At 47.8% G+C, this 12,163-nt stretch overlaps 1 protein-coding gene across 1 annotated transcript in view; it reads left to right on the forward strand.

The window, feature by feature from the left end:
- ZNF532 (zinc finger protein 532) overlaps positions 1-12,163 on the forward strand; it is a 108,779-nt gene that overhangs the window by 44,267 nt on the left and 52,349 nt on the right. Inside the window, 2 exon segments of the mRNA XM_036874786.1 lie at positions 5,725-6,830; positions 6,832-8,088. Coding sequence (XP_036730681.1) covers positions 5,742-6,830; positions 6,832-8,088 — 2,346 coding nt within the window. The 5' untranslated portion in view covers positions 5,725-5,741.

The raw sequence follows: 12,163 nt of genomic DNA on the forward strand, positions 1-12,163 counted from the left end.
TTATAAGAACATTGCATATTTGAAGAAAAGAAGGTTTAGAAATGTGAATTAGATTCATTAATCTGTTGAATTACTTCTTCGAAAAGGGCTTCAGTGGCCAGATAAGTGCCAGAAACAGTGACAAATATAGTCCCCCAAAAGGATAACAGACCTTGGATTATCATAGTTGTTCTTTGAAAGTTGTATAATGCTGTTGAGGCGATCTATAGACTTTGATTTGTTTTTCTTCAGGATTATTATGACTTAGCGTTTATTGATTTTCATTAAAGAAAATGTTAGTTTCTCCATTTACATGGGGAAGCCGATGTGTTGTCACCGGTCACATTGAATCTTTGCATATTCATTTTGCAGGCGTGTATCTGGGGATTATTTGCAGTGGGTTCAGTGGTTACATTATGACTGGGAGCTTCTATGCCATCATCCTCTAGTTGGAAATTGACAAGTGGCTCCATGAAGAACAGTTTTTTATTGCAAGTATAAGAAGTATGATTAAGGAGAGTGAATGGGTTTTCTTAAGTTTTTCTTTTGATTTGATAACTTTTGACTTCTACCAGCAAAGATGAAATAGCTTACTATAATTTTAAGAGACTTTGGTAGGAAAGGAAGTGTTTTGTCTGTGTCATAGGAGGCAATAGAGTGACCATGTGACAGACTTGAGCTCTTTGATTTTCTTTTTTTATAAACAGGCCTAGCATTTCCCCCCCCAGACATTTTCAAGGTGAAAGGACTTTTATACATTAAGCACAAATGCTGTTAGTGAATTATACATTATTTATAGGGGGTTTAGTTTTAAATTAAAAGACTGTTAGTGCCTTTGAAGGAAGCTGTATTTTACAGGGTTTAAATGAGATGAAAGACATTGTTGCAATAACTAAAACTAATTCTGTTTGAAAGTCAAGCTGTTGAGGGAAAGGGAAGCTAAAATGAGATCTTTTTATCTTATCTTTTAAACGAGAAGACAGATTATCTTTGTAATGTTTTTAAGCAGAAGAATCTATTTTTAAACAGTACTTAGGAATTGGGGAGAAAAACAGTAAAGAAAACTTTCAAACATAAACATTTCTCTCTGTATTTGATAGAACGGAGAAATGAAGCAGGAGTAAGCATTTTTTTCCCCCAAGTGGTAAATTCGCTATCGCCTTCCAGAATGTGGGAAGGGTGAGGGTAATAGGACGGTGTGATTGTGGGCATGAAAAACATTTCTATAAACCAAAAAAGAAGTGTGAAGTTACAGACAGCGGTGTTTATTACATTGATTATACAACCGGGAGAGGTGAACTCACCGCCACTGTGGTCTTGGGTTTCAGACAACGCGATATGCTTTCAGCGGCCGCTGCACTTGGCCTGTTATGCCCGCTGTGCATTTTCACCTTATAGTCAGGATTCAGGTGAACTAGGAGAGCTGACTCATATGTTTTTTGTTTTTTAAATTTATTTTTATTATTTATGGCTGTGTTGGGTCTTCGTTTCTGTGCGAGGGCTTTCTCTAGTTGTGGCAAGCGGGGGCCACTCTTCATCGCGGTGCGCGGGCCTCTCACTATCGCGGCCCTCTCCCGTTGCGGAGCACAGGCTCCAGACGCGCAGGCTCAGTAATTGCGGCTCACGGGCCAGTTGCTCCGCGGCATGTGGGATCTTCCCAGACCAGGGCTCGAACCCGTGTCCCCTGCATTGGCAGGCAGATTCTCAACCACTGCGCCACCAGGGAAGCCCGACTCATATGTTTTTAAACCGCTGCTAATTCACTCTTACCTCTCCACAGTGTCCCAGTACTTCACCCCAAAGAGTTCATCTGGGTTTATCTTCTTCCCTAAAGAGAAAGTATATACATCTTAGGCATTTAGAGGACTGAGGGGTGGGAGCAGGTATGGCTACATGTCCACAGAGAAAGTTGTTCCTGCATCAGGAATGTCTTCTGGACCCCTTGGGGGGTTTGCAGACGTGGAGGTTCCTCTCTGGGGTTTTCTAAGCCTTCACTCTGCTTTAGTTGTGCAGATAGGAAAAGATACCAGCAGTGTGGTGGGCGACATCCTACCATTGACTGTAAGATTTAATGCTGCTGCTGCCGCCGCCATATGTGAGCACCTGTGTGTCCATAAACCAAGCAGGTCCCTGTTGTGTGTGAACAGGAGGGAGATAGTACGAATCATGTATTAATCTTCCAAGTATTCATCAGAATGCCTGCCAGCTACGCTGCCAGTGTGAACTGCCAGTCGCTTAGCAAGTTGTATTTCACGTGGTGACCCTTTTATCATTTCTTGTGGTTGCGTGTTCTGGGCCTACCACCCACTGAGTATTTGAATTTTCTGTTACGTTCTTTTTGTTCCTAAACTGACTGCCCTCTAGGATGAATGGTGTGAAACTGGATGACGTCTTTTGCTCACCAAAATCATAAGAAGAGGGCAAAGGACATAAATCCCATGTAGCTGTAAAGAAAGGGTTGAGGGATTTAGGCAGAGCCCCGCCACCACTGGGGACCTCCAGAGCTTGGATCCCAGCTTTGGATAAGTGGTGGCATTAAAAAACCACCTTTCAGGCCCATTCGACTCCAGTGGGGTTTTGGGGGTGGTTCATGAGTCTATGTTTTGAATTCTCTAAAAAGTGATCTACAAACTTGGATCATCATGGCTGGTAAAGATAGATCGCAGGGATGCTTTGCTAATGGTGGTTTTATTGTGAGTATTCAATTTATAAAGGCAGTATGATGCTTAATAATAAAACTGGTGAGGGACTTCCCTGGTGGTGCAGTGGTTAAGAATCCGCCTGCCAACGCAGGGGACACAGGTTCGATCCCTGCTCCGGGAAGATCTCACATGCCATGGAGCAACTAAGCCCGCGTGCCACAGCTGCTGAAGCCCGCGCGCCTAGAGCCCATGCTCCGCAACAAGAGAAGCCACCGCAATGAGAAGCCCACGCACTGCAACGAAGAGTAGCCCCCGCTCGCCCTAACTAGAGAAAGCCTGTGCTCAGAAACGAAGACCCAACGCAGCCAAAAATAAATAAATAAATAAAAAAAATAAATTTAAAAATAAATAAATAAACTGGTGACATTCAGGGATTATTCCTAAGTGGGTGGACTCTTAAGTGAATATATTGTCTGACAGATGGATTTTTCATTGCCCACATTTTACAGTTCAGCTTCATTTAAAAAAAAATCATAGTATCAAACTTTCTCACTAGATTTGACTTCATATAGATGTTTTCCTGTCATTATATGCTTAGAAGTGTTGTACTTTGATGCCGGGGGTACATTATTCCCTGTCTGATCCTGCAGGCACCCATCTGGGAGAAAAGTGGCCCAGAGTGTTCTCTCTAGGCTAATAAGCAAACCATCTAGAGAAAACTACATGTGACTTCTGAGACATAAGTGCATGGAAAGTGATTTATTCTTTTTTTTTAATGATTTTTTTCTGTTGCTTTATCTCTTTTTATTAATGCACTTAAAAAAATTAATTTATGTATTTTTGGCTGCGTTGGGTCTTCGTTGTTGCACGCGGGCTTTCTCTAGTTTTGGGGAGCGGAGGCTACTCTTCGTTGCGGTGTGTGGGCTTCTCATCGTGGTGGCTTCTCTCGTTGTGGAGCACGGGCTCTAGGTGCGCGGGCTTCAGTGGCAGTGGCACGTGGGCTCAGTAGTTGTGGCTCGCAGGCTCTAGAGCGCAGACTCAGTAGTTGTGGCACACGGGCTTAGTTGCTCCGCGGCATGTGGGATCTTCCCGGACCAGGGCTCGAACCCGTGTCCCCTGCATTGGCAGGCAGATTCTTAACCACTGTGCCACCAGGGAAGCCCTGGAAAGTGATTTATTCTTCAGCTCCTGTTGAGCCATAAGTGTTTTGTTTCATCTTCAACAGTAGTTTTTCCAACGAAATTCTTTGAAGTGTTTGGATGTGTCCCAGAGTGGGTGAATATGCTGAGGGTGTCTTAGCAGCTGATGATGGATTTATGGTTAATGTGAATTTTCACGGGTATGTTTATTGTTGCCGCCTTGAGGAGATCCTACTGATCCCTCATATAGTTTTTTTATTGGAATGCGTGATGTTTACAGATTGTACAAGAAAAAATCATTAAATACTTCTTCGAAAATGTGAAAGACACCTTCTCAGTGATTTAAAGCAGATTTAAAGGAGAAATGAGGTAGTAAATATTGACTAGGAAAGAGTCTAGGTGTCTACAATCACTAGGCCGATTCTCCATTGCAAGTTGCCTAAGATCAGCTGTTATCCTCGTTTCTTCCGACACTGCATTGTTGCTTGATTTCCCCTCTCTTCTTCCCTTCTTCCTCCCTTTGCTTTTCTTTCTCTCCCTCTCCTTCCTTTTCCAGTTTTTCATTCTCCCTCTTCCCTTTCCTTCTTTCCTTCTCTTCCTGGCTGCTGGCCTCCACAGCAGAAGGAAGGAACAGGCCCAGAGAGATCCCCTTACTTCCTGAGGGTCTCAGAGGCAGTGAGTTGTTGGCAGAGCGGGGTCAAGGCCTGTTCTTATTGTAAGTCCTGTGTTCTGGTCCCTGACTTGTGTCCTGTTGGTTATTTGGCATTTATGGTGCAAAGGCAAGTGAGACATTGCCTGTCTTCAGGCAGCTGACCAGGCCAGTAGGTAAGAAGAGACAAGTACACACACACTGTAATACATACAGAGCATAATCGAATCATAAGATGGAGTACTCTGGGGGTTCAGGGAGGAGGAAGAGCTCCCCTACAGTGGAAGGGTCCCTTGTAAAGACCCTAAGCAGTCTGTGTATTTATATATCCTTCATCTTTAGTAACGGCTGTGACTGTTCATTTTCCTAAAACTCTCCATCCTCCTACCATCCAGGGCTTCGTGCACATTAATGCAAGCACTTCTTCATAGACTGTTGTCCACCCTCATCTAGGCTGGCTGCCAAAGAGAGGGCCTTCCTCCCCCGGGCTCTGTCATGTCCTTGGGTCCATGTTGTCACGTGCTGGGAGTAATTTCATGGAAGGCCTTTCTCAGCTGCCACAGCCATTTGCAAGACTGTGTTGGCTGAGTAGTGATTAGGAAACAGCTGTGCGTTCCCTTAACCAGCGAAACCACTGGACTAGGGAGGGAGATGGAAGGGACACTACACTTTTCTGCCTGGAGAGTGTTTTTTTCCCCTAACGTAATGGAGGGAATTAAGATTAAGTAAAAACTGATGGAATGAGCTCCTGGGGGAGTTTTGAAAATCTCAGATGGAACTTTATTAGCAGTAGACGGCCTGTGCTGGGTTGGGACGCTCACTTCTGTGGATGACTTGAAATCTGTAATTGGTTTTTTGCCTGTAATATATTGCTTTTAATGTGATATCCCAAATCTGACGGTGACTGTGTGAGCAATAATTTTGCCAGTAGAGTTAAATGCTGTCAAGATCAAAATATGTTTGGAAGTAGCTTTTTGTGAAAATGGTGAGATGAATCCAATGATAAATAACATTTTCTGGTCGTTACACCAGAACCTGCTCTTCGTGCTAGAATAGTTTTGATCAGGTTGTTAGAGAGGCTCCACGCTGGCAGTGCTGCACGGCATTTTGGAGGAATTACTTCAAAGCTGTAATCATCAGGGCTTTATACCTGTTTTCCGGATGCTTGTTCACTTTGGCTCAGTGTCCCAACATTATAATAAGTGCAGTTGGCAACTCGCTCTTTCGTGGTAATCATCAGTGTTCGTGTGAGTCCCATAGGGATGTTTATCTGCATGTTCATCGCTGATGGAATTATTTTCTGTTCGTTTGACAGAACATCTGATCAAATTCATGACCATGGGGGATATGAAGACCCCAGACTTTGATGACCTCCTGGCAGCATTTGACATCCCAGATATGGTCGATCCCAAAGCAGCTATTGAGTCTGGACACGACGACCAGGAAAGCCACATCAAGCAGAACGCCCACGTGGATGACGACTCCCACACGCCGTCCTCCTCCGACGTCGGCGTCAGTGTTATCGTGAAGAACGTTCGCAACATCGACTCCTCCGAGGGCGCGGAGAAGGACGGCCACAATCCCACCGGCAACGGCCTGCACAACGGGTTTCTCTCGGCGTCCTCTCTTGACACTTACGGTAAAGATGGATCGAAGTCCTTGAAAGGAGACGTGCCTACCTCAGAGGTGACTTTAAAAGACTCTGCTTTCAGCCAGTTCAGCCCCATCTCCAGTGCTGAAGAGTTTGACGACGATGAGAAGATAGAGGTGGACGACCCCCCGGACAAAGAGGACATGCGCTCCGGTTTCAGATCGAACGTGTTGACAGGGTCGGTTCCCCAGCAGGACTATGAGAAACTGAAGGCGCTCGGGGGAGAAGGCTTAAGCAAGACTGGCATCTCGACGTCAGGCAACCTAGATAAAAACAAAGTTGTTAAGAGAGAAACGGAAGCAAATTCTATAAATCTGAGTGTTTATGAACCTTTCAAAGTCAGAAAAATGGAGGATAAACTGAAGGAAAACTCTGAAAAGGTGCTTGAAAACAGGGTCCACGAGGGGAAGCTGACCTCGGAGAAGAGTGACGCCTCCCTCGGCGGTGTGGTGCCCTCGAGGACCAAGCCATCCTCCAAGCTTTCTTCCTGCATCGCTGCAATCGCGGCTCTTAGTGCTAAAAAGGCCGCTTCCGACTCCTCTAAAGAACCAGTGACCAACTCCCGGGAGTCCTCTCCGTTACCAAAAGAAGTAAACGATAGCCCTAGAGCCATTGAAAAGTCTCCGGAATCCCAGAGTCTCATCGATGGGACAAAAAAAGCATCCCTCAAGCAGCCGGATAGTCCCAGGAGCATTTCCAGTGAGAACAGTAGCAAGGGATCGCCATCCTCTCCTGCAGGGTCAACACCAGCAATTCCCAAAGTCCGCATAAAAAACCATCAAGACGTCTTCTGGGGAAATCAAGAGAACAGTGACGAGGGTGTTGCCTGAAGTCGATCTCGATGCCGGAAAAAAGCCTTCTGAGCAGACGGGGTCCATGGTGGCGTCCGTGACGTCGCTGCTGTCGTCTCCGGCCTCGGCCGCCGTCCTTTCCTCCCCGCCCAGGGCGCCTCTGCAATCGGCGGTCGTTACCAACGCGGTGGCCCCCGCCGAGCTGACCCCCAAACAGGTCACCATCAAGCCTGTGGCGACTGCCTTCCTCCCCGTGTCGGCCGTGAAGACGGCCGGGTCTCAAGTCATTAATTTGAAGCTCGCCAACAACACGACGGTCAAAGCCACGGTCATATCTGCTGCTTCCGTGCAGAGCGCCAGCAGTGCCATCATTAAAGCCGCCAATGCCATCCAGCAGCAAACCGTCGTGGTGCCGGCCTCCAGCTTGGCCAACGCCAAACTCGTGCCAAAGACTGTGCACCTTGCCAACCTTAACCTTCTGCCTCAGGGCGCCCAGGCCACCTCCGAGCTCCGCCAGGTGCTCACCAAACCTCAGCAGCAAATAAAGCAGGCAATAATCAATGCCGCGGCCTCGCAGCCACCCAAGAAGGTGTCGCGGGTCCAGGTGGTGTCCTCCCTGCAGAGTTCTGTGGTGGAAGCTTTCAACAAGGTGCTGAGCAGCGTCAACCCAGTCCCAGTTTACATCCCCAACCTCAGTCCTCCTGCGAACGCGGGCATCACGTTACCGACCCGCGGCTACAAGTGCTTGGAGTGTGGGGACTCTTTCGCCCTGGAGAAGAGCCTGACCCAGCACTACGACAGGCGCAGCGTGCGCATCGAAGTAACGTGCAACCACTGCACCAAGAACCTCGTTTTTTACAACAAGTGCAGTCTCCTGTCCCATGCCCGCGGGCACAAGGAGAAGGGAGTGGTGATGCAGTGTTCACACTTGATCCTGAAGCCAGTCCCAGCAGATCAGATGATTGTTTCTCCATCAAGCAATACTCCCGCTGCATCTTCCGCCCTCCCGAGCTCCTCGGGAGCCGGCACACACACTGTAACAAAAATTCAGTCTGGCATAACCGGGACAGTCATATCAGCCCCTTCCAGCACACCCATCATTCCAGCTATGCCTCTGGATGAAGACCCGTCCAAGCTCTGTAGGCATAGTCTGAAATGTGTGGAGTGTAATGAAGTTTTCCAGGATGAGACGTCACTGGCCACTCATTTCCAGCAGGCTGCAGATACAAGTGGACAAGTAGAGTATCATTTACATTTTGGTGTTTCGGTGATGGGTCTGTAGACGTGAGTGCTCTCTACCATGCCGTTGATTTTAGGGGCGGGAGCTCAGTTAAATGGGGGGGATGTGTGTGTGTATTTGTGTACACGCTCCCACGTGAGAGGATTGTTTTCATAGAGCGATGTTGAAATGTGAGTCTTATTTAAAAATCAGTTTTTTGGAAGATGATTCTTTTAGACAGATAGAAACTGTGTACTAGTTGGGTCATGGCACCTTAGATTTAGGGTAAGTAAAGGAGTTCTTAATTGTTGGGTGATTGGAATTTATGTTGGAAGTCTGAGCTCTAGCGAGTGATAGTGTAGACCCATTGGATTAAGTGTTCAAGTCAGGCTACGTCACCAGTGTTCCTGAGTCATTTATTAGTGACCATTTTGGGATTTAAAAATTTCCTGTTGTTGTTTATAATTATTGTCTTTTACAGTTAAACACACCCAGTTCATACCCACTTTTCAGGCGTGTCTGCTTACTTAAGGTGTTGGTCTGGTATATTCAGTAATATTCTCCACTGCAGTGAATTTAAGCTTCTAACGGAAAACCCATCTCCACTTAAATATAGAATACCTTTGAGTTTGTGTTTGTGACATTTTTTTTTTTTTTTTGGGGGGGCTGCATTGGTTCTTCATTGCGGTGGCTTCTCTTGTTGCGGAGCACAGGCCCTAGAGTGCACGGGCTTTGGTAGTTGTGGCGCGTGGGCTCAGTAGTTGTGGCTCGTGGGCTCTAGGGCGCAGGCTCAGTAGTTGTGGCGCACGGGCTTAGTTGCTCTGCGGCATGTGGGATCTTCCCGAACCAGGGATTGAACCCGTGTCCCTTGCCTTGGCAGGTGGATTCTTAACCACTGTGCCACCAGGGAAATCCCTTGTTTGTGGCATTTTTGGTTTGTTTTTTTGTGGTGAAGTGTAGGTTGGTGTTGGTGAGATGTATTTCACAGTGCGCGTCAGTCAGCGATCTTATCTCTACCATTTGCTTCTCTCCATGAGGCAGCTTCTGGGCAGTAGATAAATGTGTTTTACAGATATATGGAAGTAACTGGGCATGTTGAATGAAACTAATTCAAGCTAGAAAGACCATATGATTTATTTTGCAAACCAGGGAACTTGTGATATTGGAAGGGGCGCTAGTTTGAGCTGATATACTCTGGCTCAAACTTCTGTTTTTGAAGACCCAGTGGTAAACCGATCTTTCCCTTATTTGCTTCCACTATCTTGTGACGAGGAGCTTTATGCTGTGGTTCAGACGTCTGGTACTGTCACCGTGATCCGTTCCCCAAGGGCAACTGCTGAGTTAAGTTCTTTGTAGGATTTGAGTTTGGGGAACAAAAAGATCAAGAATACCTCAGTGACTTTTCCTCTGGACATTCAGTTGAGTGGAAATGGAGACGATAAAGAGTTTCGAGAACATTCTTGCATCGAGAACTTTGGATGTTACATGTTTCATTGGCTCTGACAGTAAAGTACTCAGGTGGCTAGGCTGGTTTAAGAAGAAGTGATTGACGCAGCCCCCCAGGCGCGTCCTGGTGACAGGGCTTGGGTTCTGTCTGGGTTCCTCTTATCTGGTCACCACTTCATCAAAGGGGCAGTCTTTCTTTCTGTCTTGAAAGGATGCAGTAAAAAAAAAAAAAAGAAAAAGCTGTTTCTGTAGTTCTCTCTGTCCTGCTGGTATTTTGTGCAGGTGGTGGATTATGTCCCGGCTCGCGTGGGCCGGTCTGTATTGGCATGTGGAGCTGCCTTGAGAGATGTCTGTTCCCTTGGGGACCCTTTCTTCCCTGTTTTCCTCCCTCGTTTTGTTCTCTGTTAACCATTTAGGCTCATCAGCCGAACTGGGGTCAAATAGGGAAGCGCTTTCCCTCAGGGAGAGAGATTGACGTCTCTTCTTGTGTGGGTGGTGCTTTGCCTTGATTGACTCTTTGTGTTTTGCTGGGACGGGTGTGTAGCGCAGCTCCCCCGTTTCCCCTGGAGCGCTGAGGAATGAGTCAGGGCAGAATGTGTGTTAACTCCAGGGCCAGGTAACCCTAGGCCGGACGGTCACCCCGTCCTGGTTCCTTCCTCTGGCTCTGCCGAGCTAGGGTCCGCTCAGCCCACCTGAGAAGAGCATTTCTGTCGGGTGCGCTTCAGCTGCCGTCTGATCCAGCCACCGCCCGGCTGCCAGCATCAGCGCCCCCCGTGGCGCCCCCCCTGCTCCTCACTGCCCCCGCTTTCTCCGAAGCCCTGCCCTTCACCGCGGTATACCCTCCACAGCTTGCCACTCTTCTCAGGCTCAGCCAGGGGTCCTGCGCGCCCAGGGGCAGCCTGGTCTCTCACCCGGCCGCCCCGCCTGCGCCCCTGGGCGCGCAGCGGCTGCCCCTTCTTCAGCCTCCTTAACACCCTCCTCGAGTCCCTCCTGCAGCCCAGGAGACCCGTGGCGTCCGTGCAGCTCCTGCTGTCCTAGCCTCACGTGTAGCGGGAGCTCGGGTGGTCCCCACCTATGGTTGGCCGCCCCCCCCCCGCCCTGGGCGTGGCATCAGGTAACCATGGCGATGGGAGGCTGGGGCCGAAGACAGGAAGGACGGGAGAGAAAAGAGAAAAATTCTTCGTTTCGTCTTCTCCAGTTTGCTATTCACACGACCGCAGCCCGGTTTACAGTTTGTGACCTTAAATTTAAGTGTGGGGGAAAAGTCCACCTGTATAAACTGTTTCCTCTCTGACAAGGGCACTTACAACACTTAGTTCAACTTCTCAATTTTGTAAGAAGATCTAAGGGCACCTCAAGCACCAGTCTTTCCCTGAGCGCCTTCTTTCTGTCTTACTTTCCGTTTCTCTGTTGGCCCCCCCATTCCTGGTAACTCGTGGGTGAACTTGAGCCAGAGGAGGCTGCCTCACTGCCCGAGGGTGGGGACCGTTACAGGGTCAGCCCCGGGCCCGCGGCTGCCCGTTTTCTCTCCGGGCTCTTCTCAGGTCTGCCCAGGCCGGGCTTCCCTGCGTCTGCACGTAGGCTTAGAGAGTCATGTAAACAGCTTCCTGTACTGACCCCAGTGAGCGTTGATTCTGGAGGTTAAAGGGTGTGACCTCAGGGCCCTGGCAAGACTAACAGGCCCACTGGCCCTTGCTCCGTGCCTTTCCACGTGTGAGTTTACCGGACCTAGAGAAAGGTGTGCCGGTTCTCTGGCAGCGGGGATATTCCTTCCTCCTTCCCTCCCTTCCTCCCATCCGGGATATTCCTCCCTTCCTTTCTCCTGCCCACCTTCTACTTATAATTGCCAAGGTAGTTGAAAAATTTTACGTGATAATGCCGCAAGTGTCCCGTGCTAATTAATGCCTTGAGTCTTCTCAGATCATCCCATTTTCAAATTAAACTTTTTATTTTGAGGTAATTGTAGATTCAGGTAAGAAATAATACAGAGGGATCCTGTGTACCCTTTACCCAGTTTCCCCCAAAGGCAACATCTTGCAAAACTATTAAACGGTATCATATCCAGGCTGTTGGCACTGCTGCTGTCAATACGTAGAGCCTTTCCGCGACCGTAAGGATCCCTCGTACTGCCTTTTTAGAGCCACAGTCACCTCCCTCCTGCCCCCGCCTCCCTCTTAGCCCCTAGGAGCCACTAATCTCTTCTCCTTTCTGTAATCTTGTCATTTCAGGAATGTTATATAAATGGAGTCATACCGTGTGTAGCCTCTGAGACTGGCTTTTTTCCACTCAGCGTAATTCCCTGGAGATTCATCCAGGTTGTTGGCTATGTCACTAGTTTGTTCCCAGTTTGGGGCTATTATGAATAAAGCTGCCACAAACATTTGTCTGCAGGTTTTTGTGGGAACGCAAGTTTTCCTTTCTCAGGGATAAATCCTTTTTGTGTGCTGGGTTGTATGGTAGTTGCATATTTATATTCTTAAGAAATTCTTTTCCACACCGGCTGTACGATTTTAAATCTCAAGAGCAATGTATGAGTGATCTAGTTTCTCCACATCCTCACCGACATTTGGTGGTGGCATCATTTTGTATTTTAGCCATCCGGGTAGGTGTGTAGTGATAGCTTGTGGTTTTAATTTGTGTTTCCTCC

Source organism: Balaenoptera musculus, chromosome 14, assembly GCF_009873245.2.
Source record: "Balaenoptera musculus isolate JJ_BM4_2016_0621 chromosome 14, mBalMus1.pri.v3, whole genome shotgun sequence".
Lineage (NCBI taxonomy): Eukaryota > Metazoa > Chordata > Mammalia > Artiodactyla > Balaenopteridae > Balaenoptera > Balaenoptera musculus.